Source organism: Melopsittacus undulatus, chromosome 4 (genome assembly GCF_012275295.1).
Source record: "Melopsittacus undulatus isolate bMelUnd1 chromosome 4, bMelUnd1.mat.Z, whole genome shotgun sequence".
In the NCBI taxonomy this organism is placed as follows: Eukaryota; Metazoa; Chordata; class Aves; order Psittaciformes; family Psittaculidae; genus Melopsittacus; species Melopsittacus undulatus.
In genome coordinates this window covers 3,301,540-3,323,715 of record NC_047530.1, presented here as the reverse complement: position 1 = coordinate 3,323,715, position 22,176 = coordinate 3,301,540, and the positions used below count along the sequence as shown (strand labels likewise).

At 42.5% G+C, this 22,176-nt stretch overlaps 1 protein-coding gene across 1 annotated transcript; it reads right to left on the bottom strand.

Annotated features, from left to right (window-relative positions):
* Window positions 1-10,735: 10,735 nt before the first annotated feature.
* On the bottom strand, window positions 10,736-17,834 carry LMO2 (LIM domain only 2). Its single transcript, XM_034062544.1, has 4 exons — window positions 17,594-17,834; window positions 17,326-17,503; window positions 13,713-13,928; window positions 10,736-11,736 (listed from the first exon to the last, which is right to left on the bottom strand). The coding sequence occupies exons 1-4, from the start codon at window positions 17,598-17,600 to the stop codon at window positions 11,517-11,519; spliced, it is 621 nt and encodes a 206-aa protein (XP_033918435.1). The 5' UTR covers window positions 17,601-17,834; the 3' UTR covers window positions 10,736-11,516.
* Between the last annotated feature and the right edge of the window lie 4,342 nt (window positions 17,835-22,176).

Genomic DNA, 22,176 nt, shown 5'->3' with positions numbered 1-22,176 from the left:
AACGCTTCTGGAATTTTTGAAATAATTCAGTGGGTGAAAAGGAAGTGAAATAGCCAAGATTTAAGAGCAAAGTAGAAACTAAGAGAAGGAAATAGAAGCAAGAATTGAAAGGCATCTTCATGAGTTTGCTGAGGAACCAGAAAATACATACGAATCTATGAAGTTACCAGATTTGATAATCACATATCACAATGAACATTTTCCAGTCAAAAAAGGGGTGATGTGTAACATCGCCTTTCAAAAGGGCAAAACTGCACTTAAATCTTTAACTGCACCTGCACAAAGTGGACAGTGAGCATAAACGCCTCCAACTCTTTACACCACCAAGGTAATAATGGGATTAAAGAGTGGGGAATCGTCATGGACAGTGTGTGCCAAGAGTGGGGAACCCGTACGGACAGTGTGTGCCAGGCTATGGGAAAAGAGCTGCATGTTTCTGAAGACCTGCAACAGTGCATGGAAAGATGAGAAATGAGGTAAAGTCCTTTGCCGTGAGAGCATGGGTTTGGCAGGACTGTCAGTGGCAGTAACTGGTGTGCACATGTATTCGAGGTGAGCCTGTACTGGCAAGGAATTAAGTTACTATGGTTTATGAAGTGCTGCTGGTGCTCTGAAGTACAGCAGTTGCATGCTCATTCTTACCTACTGGCCTTCCAAAAGAAGTGTATTAGCTGAAACTGGAAAGTAGGTTCACATTTCCTCCAACACTGACATGTCAGTGAGTGCATGAAGATGGTTCTTTGTTGCTCTTTTGAACGGGCAGTCTATACAGCAGTCAGTGATTGCACTGCGTGGAAATGTACACAGTGTGATTGTGCTGTAGGGAAATGTATACTTGGGAGCTTAGGCAGTGGTGAGGATGCAAATGGAGTTGGCCTATAATTCTGTAGGAGTTAGTAGTAAAAATGGCTTAGCTACGCTGGTTAGCTAGCTCCTCAAGGCTGCATTGAAGAACTGTCATTGTACTTTCCTAACATATAGCCTAACAATTGCAAAGAACACGTAGTAAAAGGGACCTGTCAGTTCCTGAAGCTGAACAAAAAATGCACAAAAAACCAAACAAAAAAGCGCCCCAAAACCTAAAAGCAAAGATAAACCCACTTAAAATCGAAGCATTTAAGTGGTTTACCCACTCCAGGCTTTGCATTCACCATCAACTAACTGACAGCTGCACAAACTGTGGGTGCAGGTAAGTTATGGTGGCATTTTTCCAGCTCTGTCTAGATATAAAGGTTCTTTTCCACTTTAATAACAGAGCCTAGTTTTTCTTCCATTATCACCAGTCATAGAGCCCAAATGGCTAAATATATCAGAGGTATTCCTCAGGCTGAAAATTTATCAGATTGCTTTGTGCATCCCATGTTTAATCTTTGAAAGATGATGAGGGGTTTAGATTCCTTCCTTTATTTTCACTTATTGAAAATCTGCTGAAATGACACACAAGGGATCTTTGCCACTGGGTACTGAGTGTCTCTTGAAATTCAGCTAATGTGCTAAGATTTTTGGGCAGGGGGTGATCCACATTTCACAACATCATCTTCTTAGTGCTCTAAATGAACAATAATAAATGGGCAAAAGTGAGACTTTGAGGAGAATAGACAGCTTGGGGAATTGGTTGAAAGAAAGAAGCTGAGGTCCAGAAAATTTCTGTTGTTATTATACTATTATTATTGGGTTTGCTCTTTACTGTAGCAAAGATGCAATAAGGTCAGGGCCTCATAGGAACAAGCAAGCTATGACCTTTACTTGGAAATCTGATCATCTAAAATTAACCAGCACACACTGAGTGACTGTAATAAAGAGCATGGAAGGAGTAAGGTAAGAAAATTAAAACTAGGAGCTGTAGGATCATGCAGTGACTCCAATGAATCACATAAACATAAGGAGAGTTCATCAGCCCTTTGAAAGGTGAGGGATTTACATATGAGCTGATAACCAAATCACTTTTTTAGGCTTCCCAGGAGTGAATCTCAGATGAGATTTGAAAGATTATGAGGGGGGGTAGCTAAAGGGATCAGAGCCAGAACTTCAATGACATGTGTACGTGAATAAACTAAATATTGCATAGGAGCTTGTTGAACATTTTAGTAACAAATAGGATATGTGTCAGAGTGCAGCTTCAGGCTGCCTTTGTCAGAATGAAACAATGGTTTGAAATAAAATCCCTTCCTCATTACTGCCATGTCGCCCAGCCAACACTAATGCCCCTCCTAAAGCTCTCACACAATGCTAAATTCGCCTTGACAGCTCCAAGGTCAAATGAAGTCAAAGGAATTGCCAAGGATTCAACCAATGGACTTTATCTAGTGGTTACAAGCAAGACTCAAAGCAGCCATAGCTGGGGTCTACTCCCAGCTTTTATCCCTCTGGACCCCCCCCCCCCAAGGCAGTAATCCAGGCAGGTCCCTTAGCATGGAAGGTTGGAAGCTGAACTTGAGCCTCATATCCTTGTGCCCCTGGCCTCTGTGGGTCCTGATGTGGACATGAGCTAAGGAAGGAGCAGTGTGGTAACATACCTGTGGCTGGTCTAGCTGGAGTAGTCAGATACATGGATGCTCTTGCATACATCAATTGCCTAAGGTTGTCAAAAAGCCAACTCTGGTTCTCCCCTCTCCTGTAGGGCATAGCTCTGAGTCAAGGTGCTCTGTGACTTTAGACTTGTCTTATTTCATTTGCAAATCTTTTTGTCTCAGATTCTTAGCTCCAAAATGGATCTGAAATATTTATGGATGTTTGCAGAGTTTGGAATCCCACTTGGAGTGTTATTTTGCCAGACTGGGCTTTATTCTTCAGATGAAAGATTCCATGTTGGCACACACTGACATATCCAAGTTTTATCCTTTCCGAGGGCTGCTTAGCTCAGAGTTGGTTTTCCTTTCATATAATTTTCTTTCACGTATATCACATATAAGATACTGATGCAAATGTAAATGTTAACCTGTGAAAGTATAAAAAAATCAAGCTTTCTTACTTTACAGAGCACGAATAGCACAGAAATGCATGATTCTTGCCTCCAAGAGCTAGCACATTAAATGAAGCAGATAGTGTAGAACAGAAACTCAGTGCAGTGGATAATCAGTAGATGCCTTCATCACAGGCCAGCAATGCCAGTACATGCTTTCAGGTTCTGTACATATACAGTTGAATATGCTGGTTTAATACTGACAGAGTAACACTGATGAAGTTCGCAGGAGACTAAAATTGCTAATTTCAAACTTAACTTGGTCAAAAAAGGCAGTGATAAAGCCTCAAGAATATTTATCACTTCATGCACTTGCATCATTTCATTGTGTGTGATTCATGGTGCAATTACATGATTCATGGCCTGAGGGATGTGTGAGAGACCCTGCTGAAAGCAAGGATGGGAAGAGTATTTCATGATCTCATGAAAGGTGCTGGGACCCCGGTGGGTTTGAGTGGGAGCTCAGAAGGTCCTTCTTTACCTGGACATGGAGAAAAATGAGGTGCCCCTAGAGAAAATTCTACTGCTGTTGAGTCTTTCTTGACCCTAAAACCCCACATCTAAGTGAAACAGCAGCTCAGTCTTCAGCTCCACACATTCTTTATGCTATTGGCTGAGTTTGTTAATGAGGCTGACAGGTACCTGTGGCCGCAATGGTGCACATTTTGGCTACAAACACCTGTGCAGGAGGAACAAGGCTAAACCCAGCCCTGTACCACTGTGAATGCATCAGATGATGACAACAAGAAATGAAGTGTTGAGCTGGATTTGAAGAGGTAGCACAAAGATAAAAGCCCTTTGCAATTCCCTTAGTCATCCATTCCCACCGAGAGCTTCTCTTTTAAAGTTTCCAGGAAGCCTGGTGCGACCTTTGGTCGTCCTTTTGGTCGGAGCTCTTATCTGCCCAGTGCAGACCTGGTCTCTTTTTTGCTTGCACTACTCAAAACCAGTTATTACGGGATAAACAAACTGTATTTGCTGATGCACGTTCTCAGTTTGCTTATCAGCTGAACAACATGCTGCTTGTGCGTGTGGAGTCAAACTCACTGCTGGTCTAGCTCCAAGAATTCCAGGGCAACTGTGCCACAGCTTGTTTGGCATTTGCTTGTACCTACCAACCGCAAAATCCTTATAACCATGTTGTGATGGAGTGTTGTCTTAGGAGCCAATCGAGGATTTCCCAGTGTTGCAAAGCATCCTTAGGTTGATGATTGCAGGTCTTGGATCTGCTTAGATACAACGGGATATCTAACTACTGGTTTGGGGAACTGTGAAGATGCTTTAGGATATTGTCAGACTGAAGACTATGTGACTTACCAAAGAAGAATTTAATGTTTTTTTTAATTGTCTCTTTATATATATGTAAATAATCTGTATCTCAAAACCAGTTCTCAGCTGTTGTGAAATACATTGGTAAAGTTATCTGATATGAGATGCAGGACACGTATCTGAGGAGAGAAGAAGACCAAGCCCCTAATCCCAGCCTCAAATCAGGGGTCTAAAAAAAGTCAGAAGGCTGAAGACTGAAGTCAAAGTCTTAGGGGTCATGGCTGGGAAGCTACTCACTCTACTAACAAGCATCCAAATCTGCCATTAGAAGGGAAAATACATCTTGTCACTGACATGTTGTGGAAGCTACAAACGGAGAGCTGGAGTCATTAGGCTGTATTTCACTGGTATAAGGATCATCAGTTGGTTACAAATAAAATTCTTAACTCCCACCTGTTATATCCAGAGGCTTTTGCCTCCTTCGTTGTATCCCTGATATTCATTTGCTGCTCTGCTGCTCCACTGCTTCCAGATCTTTTTTTGCCATGAGTAGCCTGGCAAACATTTGTTGTAGCTTTCAAGCAGGAGGAATGCTTTTCCTTTTCTTGTCCTTTAGACAGAGAGCTTCAATGATTAACTAAAGCAAGAAAACAAAATCCTGCCTTGCTTTTCAGGCTTCTTTCAGAGCCTTCTTACTGTGAGCTTTTACTAGCCAACCAGAGAAGATACAGCCCTGAAGAGGAAATGTCTCAGAAAACATGTGAAAGCTGGCACAGAGCTACTGGATTACAAAAGAAGTTAGTTCTCCTGAGTCATGGCTTTAAAAAGTTATTTCTCTCTCAGCACTGCAGAGCAACAGCTACTTTCCACCACTCCAGTCATTCCTGTTACAGCATCCTGCATTGCTCCTCCTATTCTAGCACCTCCACAGATATCAAACTTGTTGCAGTCTGTTCACCCTTGGTCACAGGCTTTACTGCATTATGCTGATCTATAAATGTAACCAGAATATGCCAGAGAGAACAGAGATGATCAGGAAGCATTCAGCAAAAAGTGAATCTTTTTCAATAAAAAAAGAAAAAATCTTTTCCCTGAAAATCATTTTTTTTTCATGTGTTACCTGTTTTTTAACCACCAAAAAATCAAATATTAGGAAAACTAATTTTTAATAGATAGTTTAACAGGAGCTTTTTGATCATCCCATTGAGGTGGGCGAAGAATAGAGATAAGGAGGCTTAGAGATGCTTCAGGCTTTGTATGAGTATTGCTACAGAGGTGAAATGGTGGGTTGCTCTCTGTATGTGAAGAATGAGCCATAGATGTCATCAAATGCATTTCTTTTAGCAGAAGTTCATGGGTTTTTTTACCACCCATATGGCCCAAATGTCTCCCCAGGCTGTTAACTTCTCTGCAAACACAGCTGGGCTTTATATACCATGTTGGCTGCTATGCAGGGAGGGATGTACAGCACTGTCAGGTATAATTCATAGAAGTCATTCATATAAAATGCTGTTTGAGACTGTTCAAAGTGTATTTGAGATCCCCACTGTTGGACAGATCAGGCCAATGCTGTCCCTGTGCTTTGGCAGTGGTGGCAAAAATGTCTGTGGTTGAATGGTCTCACTGAAGCCAGGGGATCTGGTCTAACTTCTGCTCTTGTACAAGTCTGGCTGAGTTATTGGGTGATTTTTAAGCAGGTTAGGTTCATCTTCTGCCTCAGTTTCCACACTTATGGAGCACGTCTTATAGCTTAAAAAGGGAAAGAGTAATGCATTAACACATCCGTGCTTGCAAGGCACTTGAAAAGTGTTAAACAGAACATGGTGTACTCCTACAAAATACGTTGATGAATTCACTATCAGAGATCTGCTGGTTTATTAGGAGCCTTTGAGAGATGTGCCTTCTCATTAGCCTGGTACAAACCAACCCACTGCAGGAAGGAACAAGTTGCTTCAAACAAGGTTCAACTTTCTGCCAGTTTAATCTTCATCTCATTGACAGACTTCTGATTCTTCATTTAATTCCAGTTCCTTAAATGTTTGCTGATATCCTATCTCAATCTCTCTGTTCTATTTCTTTTATGCTTTCTTTTTTTGTCATGGAATAGAGAAATAGATCATTTTTTTCCCAGTGTCCATTAAAATTCCCTTTGCCTGCAGTGCAGTATGCTCTATAAAAGAGATGAACCTGCTGCAAGTGAAATAAGCTGATGCTGCACTGTCTTTTTAGAGCAACAAGAATCTTTATAGATTGTTTTTCCCAGTGTCATGAATCTCCTTCAAAGTCATAAGTCATTGTTATCAATTAATGTACTTAATAGTCTCATTTTCAATTCACATTCAGGCCATGGCAGATGCTTGAAAGCTTTGCCTTTCAGACATAAAATGTTACCTTGTATGTGATGGGGGTGCTAAGGGAGGGGGTGATTCAGGAGCAGGAAGACATGTTAAAGTGCAGCACCTGAGGCCTTCTTGTTTTCTGAATTTACAGTCTCAGGCTGGCAGTCGTATAAATGAGTGATGCTCTCTGATGTTCTCTTCCAAGCAGGCTATGAAATTGGCAGGGAGTCTTCAGTTTTGTGCTGATGTGTCCAGAATTCAAATAATTTGATTCTTGGGTATAATGACAATTGGAGGCACAGTATTACCTTGAGAAAAGAGATGGGGGAGACAGCTCCTGTATCCTGTATTGAATTAACAACCGATTCCCATTTACTCTCTCCCCTGAAAACTCTATTATGCAGGGCTCTTATTGCCCTTATTCAAGGGCATGGAATTAAAAAAGTGATATCGATGGTAATGCTCTCATCTTCCTACCGTGACATTGAATAATGGGGACAAAGAAGGGAAATCTTGAAGGATGATATGCCTTTTAAAATACTGATGATATTCAAAACACAGAATGGACAATGCATTTGAATATCAGCTGATGAAGACAGATTCAGATTTTGGGGCTTTTTGCTTATGACTTTAAATCATCTTTGCTTTCATTTTAGCCAATGGTTTTGCAACATTTTATTTTCTTCTTATTCAGGAGAGAGTCCTTACTGTAGGAGGACAGAGGTGAAGTGTTGGTTATGCTAATTCCAAGATAAATCTGTTATTTCCCCTCCTGGATCCAGAGAGAACAAGTTAGGAATCTGATAGGAAAAGTCCACCAGCAGACTGGTATAATTACACAGGTAGAGTATACTCTGCTCAAGTGGAGGCTCTTCTCCTGGCAGAAGCTGTCATTTTCAACTTAAGTCCTTTCTGAAGTTACATAGACTAGATAAAACCAACAGTCTTATAACAAAAGAAGAACATCCACTGTGGACCCTGCAGTATCCTTCCTTTACAAATATATTCATTTAGATTTAGAGACATATTTTCCAGTACAAGTGATACAGAAAATAATAAGTGTATTGCCATTAGAAAGTTATTACAGAATAAATGATAATAGCTCCATTTTATAGGCAGGTAACAGAATAATTAAATACCTTGCCAAAAGTCACACAGGAAATACTTTCTGAGGTGAGACCAGAACATGGATCTCACTTTCATTAGTACAAAACCACAGCCTCCGTGAACCATTGACACTAAACCCAACCCAGGTGTTAATGGGTCCCTTACACTAAGTCTTCAGTCAAGCCTCTCTGGGTTGTGGAATCATGGAAATCAGCTCTGCAGTATGTCTGAGTAAGGCTAAAAATTACACTGGAAAGGGTTTAGGAAACAAGTGTCAAAACTCTCACTTGTAGTGATACCTGTTGATTCTAGCTATATTGATGCTATCATTATGCTGATGTAACTCTGATTGCAGTTATATTATATTCAGTTATACCATCATGGAGTGATCAGGATGTGACTCAAAACATCTTCATAGCAATTCTGCAAAGTCAAAATCATGGCTTACTTTGTCAAAGGGAAGCTCATTTTATCTCCCACTGCCCCTCACATGGTCAGTTATCAGCAGAGGGCTACCTGTGATCTGAAACATGTGCTCTTGGTTCAGAGACCCTTCAGTGGGCAGCAGCATGGGATGGAGTGGAGCTCTTGCCTCCCTATCACTAGTGTGTGACTGCAGAACAATCAGCTTTACAGCTGATTGACATCATCTGCAAAATCTTCTTGCTATGAACTAGTAGAAAGAGTCCCTCACCATGAGGTTGGTGAGACACTGGCACAGGTTGCCCAAAGAAGCTGTGGGTGCCCCATTCCTGGCAGTGTTCATCGCATCCAGTGTTACTGGCTGAACAGGGCTTGAAGCAACCTGGTCTAATGGAAGATGTCGCTGCTCATGGCAGGCAGTTGGAACTAGGTGATCCTTACGGTCCTTTCCAACCCGAACCATTAATTCTATGATTCTACTTTCATGAAGCTGTAAGCACTCCTCTGCCATGCTTGTAGAGTAGTGCTATCAAGGCATATTTTAGGGGGGGGAAAGCAGAGGGGGTGAAAGAAAAGGGACTCTCAGAGGAACATAGAATCATAGAATAGCTAGGGCTGGAAAGGACCTTAAGATCATCTAGTTCCAACCCCCCTGCCATGGGCAGGAATGATATGCCAGGGCATGATGACCTGGAAGGCTTTTAAAGTGTCTGCATGAAGCTGTTTATCCAATGTTGTCTGGTGGTGTCTGTGTGAGCTCTGCACTCACCAACCTGAATAATAATTGTCACTTTCATCTTGTGTTAACATCCTGATTACACCCACCAAGCTGTGAAAACTGATGAGGATATTGAGACTTCATTTCTAGCTGGACTAAATATTTGCAAGGAGCCACTGCAGGTGAGGAGCTGTATTTTAACTTGGGTATATAGCTTTCTTGCCTGTGCTGGCAGGGATGTTTTAAGCTAAGAATTATAATTATAACCAGCTGCCTGTGGCCTCCAGAGGTCAGCATATCACTTGAGAAGAGCTATATCACTTTTCAAGCATGATCTCAGTAAGTATAGTTTCCTATATTATTGGTAATAAGATTTAAAGGTTTTGTCCCCAACACTACTTGTGACATGAAAAGCAAGAAAAGAAATAAGAGTTCTCAGACTATCCGTTGTAAAAAGGAAGATGTCGTCTTTGGTCAGCACTGCCACTTGGGTGGGAGATCCCTTAGGTGACAAAATTGGACAAATATCCGTATGTTTAGGTGCTATTCTTTACGTGTTAGTACTAATGGGGTGAGTGGACATACCAAATGTCTTGAGTGGACTGTCAGACTTGTTCAGCTGTGCTAAAAGCTCTATTTTTTACTACATTTGAACACAATTTGCAGTTCTAGTGGCACTCTAAAAAAAAGCAGAACACAGAACCAGAAAACACAGAGATGAGAAAGAGATTGTCAGAGGTGTGAAAAGGTGGTTTTCATGCAAGAAGGAACTTGGATTATTAATTTCAGAAGAAACAGGTTGGAAGGAATATGACACAGGTCTTTAAAATCAAGAATAGTTTGAAAAAACAGTGATAGGAAGTGACCATTCGTATCCCTCACAATGTGGTGGTCTGTGGTGGGTGTTATTCAGAGGGGTCTGCAGGAAAGCTCACACAAAGCTCAGTGGACCTTCCTAAAAGCTCAAAAGGCTTCATGGGGGATCACTCCCCACTTGCCTGAACACCCACTACTTGTCTCTGAGGGAGTACTATACCAAATGTCCACTTTTGCCTGACCAGGTGTACTCCTTGTGTTAGTATTACTTCAGGGCTAAGAAACTGACTTTTGCATAGGAAGCAAGTGACAACAGTCTTTGCAGGAAAGGTTCTGAACTTAATTAATCTAAATACTAGCAAGTATTGATTTGCTCTACTGATGTTATACTGGATTCAATAATGCAGAGCAAAACCAGAGCAGGCTACCTTTCTAAGAGACTTTATCTTACATGATCTCCTCTGTGATGAGATACACTCTGATGTGTATACTCAAATGTATTTCTCTCTGGGCCACCAACCTCAAAACATTCTTGAAACACCAAAGAGCCTCAGTGTCACACAACACTGTCTCATGGATGCTGGAGAGGGACTTTTCATTAGGGACTGTAGTGATAGGACAAAGGGTGATGGGGTCCAACTTAAACAGGGGAAGTTCAGTTTGGATATAGGGAAGAAGTTCTTTACTGTGAGGGTGGTGAGGCCCTGAAACAGGCTACCCAAAGAAGTGATAAATGCTCCATCCCTGGCAGTGTTTGAGGCCAGACTGGACAGGGCCTTGGGCAACATAGTCTAGTGTGAGGCATCCCTGCCCATGGCAGGGGGTTGGAACTGGATGATCTTAAGGCCCTTTCCAACCTAAGCCGTTCTGTGATTCTATGATTTCTCCTACAACACTAATTTATCCTCAGCATGAAGAACTCGGCAAGACTTACTGAGACATTGGTGTTCTCACGTTACGTCTTTGAAATACAACCATAAGTGGATCCATCAGGCATCAGCTGTAGATAAGAGTGTGTAAACCTTGCTACAGAACATAAAATAAATAATAGAAGCAGGAAATCCAGCCCAACTCCAAAAGAAATAAACACCACCACTCAAATCTTCTGTTATTTTTATTAAAGCTGCAGAGTCTTACTACACACAACAAATATTTTATCGATATAATCTAAGTTAATAAAATAGTTGAACAACTCTTTAGATTTATATTTGTATAGAAATGATCTGTGGAACATCTCATCTTGAAACAGCAGTGCCAAAAGACAACTATTCAGCAGGATTCTTTTAAAGAAGAGATTGGGACTAGAGGATGCACTGTTCATTCTCAAAGAAAACAAAAACTCCATGCAAAAATAACCCCCACCCTCTTCCCTCTTTCTCTTCTACCCAAAGTGTAAGGCCATATAGAAAGACCACGGAAGTGATGACCCTTTCCTCCCAGTATTCTTCCTCATGTCTATGATAGGAGCTGTCATCTAAACTCAGTAACTAAAACAAGTTGAAAAGAAAGTTCAATTGCACAATCCTAGTCTGCAGGTGACAAAGTCATAACATCTTTTTAAAGAAGTCCCTATTCTTTTTCCAGTTAAGAGAATTCATCATTGTGTTGTGTTTGCTTCCGACCTCTCCCCTCATGGCTGATGTCAGTTACTGTCCATATGCCTTTGTTAACAGAAGTCAGTCTATCTACTATTGCTTCAGTCTCCCTTCTTCACCTATTTGTAGTTTAGATTCTATGTAGCACTGCCTGCAAAGAGCCGACTCCGTGGAACTTTCCCCCCATTTTAGACAAAGCCCATAGCTCAAGTGATGATCTCCTCACTGCAGCTACGCATCGGTGTTGCCCATGAGATGGCTTTTGTACACTATGAGGCATGTCTTTGCTAGATCATTCCATTTATCTTAGTCCACTCATAGATGTCCTGTTCACATACTATGTCCGAGTTGATGAGGAGGTATCTGTCCCCGACACAGAAATGTTTCTGGCAGGCAGCACATTTGAAGCATTCAAGGTGATACACTTTGTCCTTCACCCGCATAGTCATCTCATAAGCACGGATTCGCTTGTCGCAGGAGGCACAGAGGCCATCTTGGCCAAAGAGCCTGAAACAACAACAGCAGAGAAGTCAGCAGAGTTCCTTTGCTGGGGAGATGGGAAAAACGAAATCAAAACCAGAACACAGCATTAGTGCTTTGATCCATTAGTCACAGTATTGCCAATGTAGATGAGGTCACGTGGAAAGCTACTGAGCAGAACTAAACTTTGCCATACCAAAAATTGAAGTAGAAAGTCCAAGTTCCTCATCTCTTTTCAATATAGTTGACTTCTGTAATCAATGACTTTATCATGAATTGCTGAGTAGCTTCAGGAGGAGTAAAGATTTCCCAGATCAAAGCATAAAGTTGTGCTGTGCCAATACTTCCACTTCTGTGATCATTACAAATTACCTTTCCATTGATAAATTTTGCCTATCTTCAGCTGTTGCTATTGTAGTTTACAGAAAGGAGTTGACACAAACTATGATCTAAGACTCCCCTGTCTCTTGTCACTGCCTCCACAGTGGAGGCTCTTTCAAATCCAGACATTTCTGTAACCATGAAGTCACTCCTCCTGCATTTCAGAAGGATACATGCTAAGACTATATATTTATCTATGTGTGAATGGCAGCCTTTCATGCAGCGCTGCCCGCACATTTGGTACATCAAATCATTAATAAATAAGCATGAATATATATTTTTTTCTTAAAGGGGGGGGGGGGGGGAGGGAGAAGAGCTGCATCCTGCTTGTTCAGTGTATAAACCTATTAAGTTTGACTTCTGAGTTTCTATACTATTTCTGGAAAGAATTTTTCCACTACCTACACTTCTTTGATATGTGCTGTGCCCGCTTTATATCATCTTCTGAACTGGAAATAGAATGCCTGCTGAATTAAGAGATCTTGAAGGGGAAACGACATCATCTCTTTCGTGTACCAGGAGATGGCAGTGTTTACTTCTGCCCAACGAAAGTAAGCCTAAGGTTACACAAAGATTGCCAATTTTTTTCCTTGATGAGGGAAGATATTGTGTGTTGCATTATTAAAGAAGTAAAAACGTTGAATTTCACTGCCAGACAATACATTCATTGTATTGCCATATTTCGGTTGCTTCCATTTTAAGATGAAAAGTACCTGGAAACTGTAGGGTATTCAGAGTATTTACAACTGATCCTATTAACAAAACTCAGTTCTTAGTCTCTGCTTAGCAAAATTCCCATCAATAAAGCTCAGGAATTAGGAACTCCGCTGAGATTTTGGCTTAATTTTTATTAGCAGATAAATCAGCCTTCATCAGGGGAGCTGAAAAAACATCAAATACCATTATTCTATTCCACAAACCTCCTGACACATTGGAGATCCGTTAGAATTGGTACACAAGCAGCACAGCAAAGATCAATGCCCTTTAATTGTAATCAAGACTGTAAAGATCCTTTGTTACCCATTTTTGTGAATTATCTTAATCCCAATTTAATCCTTCTGCTTACAAATTCTGGCAGAGCAGACAGAGAGATGTTAATGACAATACTTTGACAAGTGTATTTGTAGGATCTGATTCAGCAAATTCTTGTCTATTCAGGACCAATTCATTGTCATTTAAAAATGCCTTTTTTCCCCAACAAGATGTTAAAGATTTAACCTAGAAACAACTCCAAGTGACCTCATCACCCCAGATAACCTCTATAACTCACCAAGTAACCTCAGAAGTACTATAAAGCATCTCTGCATGAGCTCCCCAAATATATAAGTCCATATTGTAAACCTGAACTTGCAGACGGTGCATTATTACAACTGTCACTGCTGTCAGGCTTTACATATAAGAGTAATCAAAATGATTTCTTTATGAGCAGGTTCTTGATCAACCTGGTCTAGTGGGAGGTGTCCTTGCCCGTGGTAGGGAGGTTGGATCTGGATGATCTCATGGCCCTTTCTAACCCAAACCATTCTATGATTCTATGAGCCTTTGCTCACTAGCTATACTAATTAAATAAATTAAATGGTAGAAAAGAAAGGGGGTGAGGGTAGAATGAGTGGGTTGTGTACCTGAGATAGTCCCTTCTGCAGAGCTTTCTGCCCAGTTTGTAGTACAACCGTCTCCCCACCTCGCCCAGCCTGCAGCCACAGAGGTCGCAGCTGAGGCAGTCTTCGTGCCAGTACTGGTCGATGGCTTTCAGGAAGTAGCGGTCCCCAATGTTCTGTTGGCAACCGCCGCATGTCAGCAGCGAGGGGGGAATTTGGAGGACTTCATCCACCGGCTCCCTGAGGGAATGAAAGAATCACTGGAGAAGGAAAATGTACCCTGAAAGCATCCACATCAGAAGAAGGAAAACCAAAGTGAAACACAAGATTGGTCAAGTTAGAAGAGGGATTTATCCTTTCCTTTAAAGCAAAAATGATCAGCGTAAAATGTAAGGAGTTAGCAAGAGTACCCACAAATGTACTAACTTATTTATTTTGCTTCAAAGAATAATGCATAAACCTGACAGTTTCTGTATCATCCCTGTGCATTCATTGCCGTGAAGGCATCTGCTAATTTACTGAGACATCATTGTCTGTGTAGCTCCATCATTTTTCTTCCACTGGCCAGCACCTGAACTGCTCTGTCATGTTTCTCAATTCATGTAGTTCTTGCAAAAGAAATACCTTTCCCATAACACGATTCTTCCATAATTAAGGATTGCCCTTTGCAAAAGTGTAATCAAAAAGCTGCCTGGATTCAACAGTTCATAGCAACGCTGGCTATGGCTGATGCCTGCCAACATCCACAAAGTTCTTGCTGTATTCTTCACCTTTCCAAATCATTCTGGTTTGGCAACAACTTATAGCAGTGCTTTAATTTCCAGCTGTAAGTGACCTGACCAACACAGATAACATCTGGATTTATCTGTAAATTGCTGAAGAACCCCAGCAGAACAATAAAGTGTTTATGATGAATCAAAAAATACACAAGCCCATATCATAAACCTGAGCTTGCAGGTTTTGGCTTCAGTGCTGCTGAAAGTAAAGGGGGTTTCTGCCTCACCGAGGACTAAAGGACTGCAAAAGGCACCTAAGGGATTTTAAGTGCAGTCAAATTTCCGTTGGGAACTGTAAATGTGAAGACTAATTCTGAGGATATTATTTCTCTGAACAGCATGATATGAATAAATACAGCAGATAAGTCCATTGCCCAACTGGTTTAAGTTTTGCTGCTGTTTTTAATAGAGCTGGAGTTTTACCTCATGTTACTGCAGGACCTCCTTTTTCCCTTCAGCTAAGGACATGAATCCACTGGGATGGGTCTATACCAACACAACTCTAATTATTTGAGATTTACACATCCCTGCATGAAAAGAGGCACAATCTTTGTGATACCAGTCACACATCTTATTTTTTTCCCATTCTGAAAAGCTCTGAAATCGAGGATGGTTCTGGTAATACCTGGGGATAAAACAGGAATTTCCTTCAAAGCTACTTTCTTAAGGAATTTTTATCTTTGCTTTTTTGTGTAATTCTACAAGTTCTATCCAAAACCAGAACAGCAAAATACATTTGCAGCAACCTGGTGCTGCTGCCAAAAGCCTCATCCAAACCCCAGGGAAGTTAATAAACTATTGGATCAATCCTTTAAGCACTTACTTAGTTTCAGACCTGTGGCTAGCAGCAAGGAAGGTGTATGTTTGCACATGAATGCTCTGCTGGATGGTGACTGAGTGCTCAATATGTGGTAGCCAAAGTTCTTTTTGGAGCCCCCAGCTTGTCTCATAGGTTATTGGTTTCTCCCTCAGTGTTTTGCTCCTGGTTTGTCCTCCCTTGAGCTGTTGGGGCATAGGGAACCTGCACTGATGGAGAAGGATGAGGCTGCTCCCAGTTTCCAGCAGGCACCAGAAAAAGATTATATTCCTACTGCTTATTTACTGGCTCAGCAATTTTCTGGGCAAAAATTACTTCTTCAGCAGGGAAAAACAACCACTGGTCAAGAACTGTGCTGAGAAACTCCTCCTGCTGAGCGCTAAGATATTATCTGATTAGATTCTGTTCTGGTTTTCACTCCTCTATGTTTAAACTGCTGTACCCTGCAAGTTGTGTCACAACATCCCTCTCCTACCAGCTCTCCACTCTGGTGTTTTGTTAGAAGCATGAGGAACTCAGTACATGATTAGGCCATAGTTTTCCCAAGTTTATTCTTTGGGGCTCCATCCTCCCTTTCCTAATGTATGGTTTCCACTCTTAACAATTTCAGTGAGCTTTCTAATAGAAGGAAATACACATTATTTTCCTTTATTATCTGTATAAACTTCAGATGGACCCTAAAATGTTTCATCTCAGGGGTGTGCAGGAATCACAAGGCCAGGTTTCTGTGAAAGCCCTGAACTCCGGAACAGCCGAGCGGATGTTTATGCAGAACAGAGTTGCTGGTTTATGCATTAGCTTTTTGATGTCCATAGATTTCTAAGCCAGCACTTAAAAGTCACTTGAACACAAAGTAGGTAAATAAATAAAGATTACTAAAACTTTGTAGCTGAAACCTGGACATCATATACCTGGGAGCTTGGATTATTGTTTCTTAAGAAAACAGCATAGAATAAGAGGAAATATAACATAAAACATCAGATGTGACATGGAATGAATTAATTTAATCCTCCAAAGAAACAGTTTCCATGTGTTCACTCCAGGCTTCAAGCAATGGCATTTCTAGTGGCATTTAGCTCACAGGAAACAAACCACAAATGACTCAAGTTTACTAAGAGCGATGCTTGAAGCGTTATCTAAAAATGGAGATTTTAGAATGTGTTTTTCTTCTGTTTTATCATAATTCCAGACAAACATAACTTCAATTATTAGCATGTGAAGAGCTGGAATGGCTGTGGGTTTATGCTGCACTACTGTGCCTCTTGCCATGGTGGGATAGGATGTCTGTGTGTGCCAGAGGGATGGGAGAGCTGCAAAGCGCAGCCCTAAAGCTGGGATTAGGACACAGCACTGGTCCCTTTGCTGAGTGGGAAACCCTCACGAAGGTGAAATTCTCATCTTCTATATCCCTTTGTAGGGATCCTTTCTACAACCAAGTCTTTCTGCATGCCCTTTGCAGAACACCCTGCCCACAGCAAAGCAATTTATCCAAGCTCTTGAAAGTTGCATTATAAAAATGTGGAAGTTGGGCACCCACAGATAACAGCTCTGACCTTTCAATGTAATCGGCTACAATGAGTTGGGGCAGGTCAAAGACAGGGCAGAGAGAGGGTCCCTCCAAACTAAAAACACCTTGAGCTGTGAAAACGAGATGCTCTCCCTTTCCCTGAGCCACTCCAGTACCCGTGGGGCGGATGAACGGGTGGAAAATGCCCTGCTCGGGGTGGGGGGGGGGGTGTGGGTATTACCGCTTCCCTGCTCCCGGCTTGTCTTTCCCATAACTTGGGGAGCTGACAATGACCCGCACCCCACCGCCAGCCCCCCGCGGGACCGGGGCCGCCGGTGCCCTGTACCGCTATCCCCAGGGCGGCTCCAGGGGGGAAGGAGCTGCGGGAGCTGGTGCCGAGCCCCCCGCTTTCCGCTGCCGGGCACACAATGCCGGTGGCCGCGGAGCCGGGCAAGTGGCTCCTTCGGGGATGGATAAGTGGCTGCCGGCGATAGAGGAAAGGGGTGGGGGGCGCGAGGAGAAAAAGAGGCCACTTACTCGGAAGGATCGAGGCTTTTCCTCTCGATGGCCGATGACATTGGCAGGGATTGTTCCTTTGTAGCGTGCCTGTGGTGGGATCTGCCCCCGCTGCCCCCGCAGATGCTGTCTGCTCTCGAAGCCTTGTCACCAGCTGAGTTCCCCCTCCGCCCCCCAATGACATTCACAGGATTTCCTCCTGCAACACCAGAGAGAGAGAGAGAGAGAGAAATAAGGGCCGGGGCCGGGTCCGCTGCCGGGCCGGGCTCCGCGGCTACCGCGCTCTGACCTCCCATCCCCGCCGCGCTCCGCTGGCGCGCCGGGCGGCGGAGCTGCTCCCGCGGCCGCGGGCGGGGAGCGGCTGCCTCGGCGGCCACCGCGGCCTCAGCCCGGAGCTCCCGGGGCTCTGCTCAGGCTTCGTGCCCGGGCAGCGTTGAACATGCTCCGGAGCCCGGTGGGTGCGCTGCAAATGGGGAGATCAGCATCGCTAGTATTATTATTACTCCGTGGCTCAGCCCCGGGTCTCTGGTTTCATTTCCTTTTTCCTGATCACGGTTCAAATACAATAGAAGGAAATCACACTTAAAGAGACAGCTGCCCATTTCTTAACTGGACTCCTGGGGGTTTAGCAATACAAACAGCAGCATCACGACTCGCTGGGTTCCTTAAAGAGACAGAGCTGGGGCTCCCCAGAGCCAGGGCTGGGAGCTGGCGGTGCATTTTCACCTTACGAGGGCATTTCATAGCACTTTCTCGGTGCGGAGGTAGGTAGGCAACCTGAAAATGATCCCAGCGGCTGGAAAAGAAGTGCCTGGTTCTCTGTGACTGGTTTCTTCTCAGCTCCACACAGGACCAAAGCAACAGTCACCGCCTCTCTCCTCTCCCTCTCCTTCCCTTACATATATATACACATACCCCCCCCCACACATGTTTTTGTGCCGTACTTTGAGACTCAGAAGTAAAGCACCCAAGTATTATTTTTCTACTTAGGATTCAAATTGAGCAACTAAATTGTGCCTCATTTATATCCCCAGGGAACATTTACGGGTGTCTGCTTCTAGTTCTTGGCAAGCAATAGAACAAATTTATACCTTGACACCATTTGATGTTAATGAGCTATAAAAGCCGGCGAGTACGAAGTATCGATTTGTCGTTAATCACAGAGAAGCTAAAGATGGGAAAGTCTTGCCTGAATATCTCTTATTTCTCCTCCCACCCTTCCTCATCTCCATCAGCACAGCACATCCCGGAAAGGATGGATTTACAGTGCCAGAGTAAAAACTATTACAGCAATGTGAGCATTCCCCAGTCCCTATGGCATTAGATACTGGCTGATGCTGGAGGCAGAGTTCTCCCTGAGTTTGCCCTCTTAATTCCTTTAAAAACAGGAAGAAAATATCTGTAATAAAGCACTAGTAGCAGAAATAGTTCACTCCTATATTAATTCCCAGAAGAGAAGTGTATTTGATGTCGATTTTTATGACTGCATTCTAATTTTTGCCAGCTAGGGATATAATATCTGCAATACATTAATGAGCCTGATTCAGAGATTAGTAATGTCAGCAGAAGGACTGTTATTCATTCCAAGAGGCTTTGAACCAAGATCTCCTAATACTTTAGAGCCATCACTGGTCATTAGAACACATCTTTAAAAACATTCTCTCCAATGTATTTTAAGCTATTACGGCATGACAGTCACTCTTTTCTGTTAAGGGAAAAGGCTCTTTTGGTAGGTTTTTGCAGACAGGGCTGAATTATACAATGGCTATAGAATTTCTGATGTATTTACACTGTGATCTGAAAAGTAAAATGTAAATCTTTCCAGAAGATTTAATAACTAAACTAAACTATTGCAAGAACCCCCTCCCCTTCCCCCTTCCCTCCCCAAATATCTGCATGTATTGTGTTGGTTTAAAGAAATAAGAAATTGAATTTAAAGGTGGGTCAAAAACACACATAAGGACTTGAGAGATGCTTAAAATAGGCATTTCTATGAGCCTGGTTTCTCTGGCTCTGTGCCTCAAGGCTTAACAAAGGATAAACTCTGAGTCAAAATTTCCCTCATGATTGGGGTATTCACATTCTGAATAGCTCCTGATGGAATAATGTGAACAATTCCATAATGTGAGGTCAGTTTTGGGGTTTCAGATGACATAGTTGTGCACACACACTGCAGACATACAGACATGCTGCCTCCTTTCTAGTCATTTCTTCAACATTCATCAGAAATTATTATATTGAAGACCTCTGTCCCTTTGTCTGTCTAAAAGTTATCAGCTGGTTCCAAAGTTCTGGTGAGAGCCAAAAACATCAACATTGGCACACAAGGAATGGCTCAATTCCTTAGAAAAATAACACAAAGACTTATAATACACAGTGGCCAACGACTATTGAAAACCCATCTGTATTCCTTGCTTTGGTCAGACTACCTCAGGTCTAGTAGATAAGCTCCCTGAAGCTAATGAGAAGTTTCTCATATTCATAGCTGAGTATTTGCATTGCTGGACAGACCAAGAACACTTCTCTATAAGATGAATCTCTCAACCTGAGAAAGCTTTTCTGCATAAGACCAGTGGAAAACATGGAGCTGTTGGAGCAAGTCCAGAAGAGGCCATGAGGGTGATCAGGGGCTAGAGCACCTCCTGTATGAAGACAGGCTGAGAACACTGGGGCTGTTCAACCTGGAGAAGAGAAGGCTGCGTGGAGACCTCAGAGCAGCTTCCAGTGTCAGAAGGGGCCTACAAGGATGCTGGAGAGGGACTCTTCATTAGGGACTGCAGTGATAGGGCAAGGGGTGATGGGTTCCAACTGAAACAGGGGAAGTTCAGGTTAGATATAAGGAAGAAGTTCTTTACTGTGAGGGTGGTGAGGCACTGGAAAAGGTTGCTCAAAGAAGTGGTAAATGCCTCATTCCTGACAGTGTTCAAGGCCAAGTTGGATGGGGCTTGGAGTAACCTGGTCTAGTTTGAGGCATCCCTGCCCATGGCAGGGATTGGAACTGAATGATCTCAAGGTCCGTTCCAACCCAAACTATTCTATGATTCCATGATAAGAGCATGCAGTAAAGAAGCTGAAGGGGATGATTTGGCTGTGTTTTATTGTCATCCTTTTCAGCCAGATCCAGAACAAATATTCCTAGACAAAGTCAACTCTTGAAGCACAGTGGTAGTATTGTGGTAGTATTGGGATTGCCCCATGGCCCTGCAGATGCCACATGTATCCTCGTCTAAAATAATTATAATTAAAACCCTAAGATTATTTCTTGTTTTCTCTCTGTGCTGTGAAGTAGAGATGCTCAATGAAGGCCTGAGCTAAGAAAAGTGAAAAGTAGCAGTTAATTTGCTGGTACATAACATAATAAATGTGTTACTCCACTGTGCTTAATGGGGCAGAGCTCAAACTTGGTCTGCTAAGACAAAGAGTAACCAGAAAATGAAGTGTGAGGATTAAAGTTGTCAGTGTGCTTTGAGCAAATCACACAGCAGAGACACCAGGCAACACCATGCATCAGATTGGGTTTCAAACTAAACCAAAACATGGCTTTGCAGGAGCTAGTGTGGGATGCAGAAGCTGCCAAGCAGCTCATGGATGTCTAACAGACTACTGGGAGGGGAGCTGCTCCAGTTGCATTACTGGAAGCAACTTTGTTCATGTTTCTGTGCTGGCATTTAGTGCCAGTTCCTCCTGGATTTGTCCTCAGCATGCCAACCAAGAGCTGCATCTTCTAATAGCTTTGAAGGACAAACACAAACTTTGTGGGGACAATTCAGTTTTCATTTCTTGCGTTTACATATATTAAACTCTTCCTCTGGACACTGAAATTTGGCATTTCCATCTGAGGACTCTTGTATCCCACTGGAATAGGTGACCAGCAATCAAGAGCAACTTCTTTTTCTCACCTCGAGCAAGTCCCTTAATACCTCTTTGCCTCAATGTCCCCATCTGCAGATGTTTACTTCCCTCAGCAGAATTAGCTGTTGATTTACTTTTGCCTCCTGCTGAATAACGTTCCCAAAGACAAAGCATTATTCAGCACTGCAATTGTTGGTGCCGACGTTTCCTGCACAGGGACAAAAAGACCAGCACTATTTTTAGTGAGGGCTTTTCTTTCCATTGTCCCTTTCTCTGTGAAGCTGTATTTTCCAGTGCTTTTTAGTGCAGCTTTTGTTGTGTACAGGGATTGAAAATCCTAAGGGATGAGTTTTGGCTTCAGTTAACTTTTATTAATCAAGATCACACTGTAGCCTAATCTCTCATGGCTGAGATCAAACATACTGTTAGTAACTGCATTTAGCATTTAGTGCTTGGAGCATCATGCCGTGAATAAGCTAGCTGGACTTTCCTAGGTATTGCTCTATAAGAACATTTGATGTAAAACTGCATCATTTCTATGTGTGGTGTAATCCAAAGAAATAGCTTAATGTGCCTGTTTCCAAATAAACCTGCTGTCTTGGACTCAGTATTTTCAGCTTGGTTTTGATAGGCCACTGGTTCATTGTCATCACCACCACTGAGTCTCAGGTTGCTCCTACCTTTATTTCTTTAGTATATCCTAGCTTTATTCTCCCTAGAGCTTATGGATGCAATTGAACTATTTCAGGTTACCCTCATTTAGAGGAGTCTGTGTTCAGTAAGATTAACTTCGTTGTCCTTAATAGCTAGGAATGCTGGTTGCCTAAACTGCAGTTTATGAAGATTGAAGTCTCTGCATAAATAGAAGAATTAAATCTCAGTGACAGTGGCCTAGATTTTCTGCTAATGCTTTCTGTGGGATAGAAAATTCAGACCATGACTAAAAGCGAATGGTTAACATGAAAGGTGGCAAAGAGGAATAAGGATTTCTGTAATTTGGGCTGTGTTCTACTACTGACA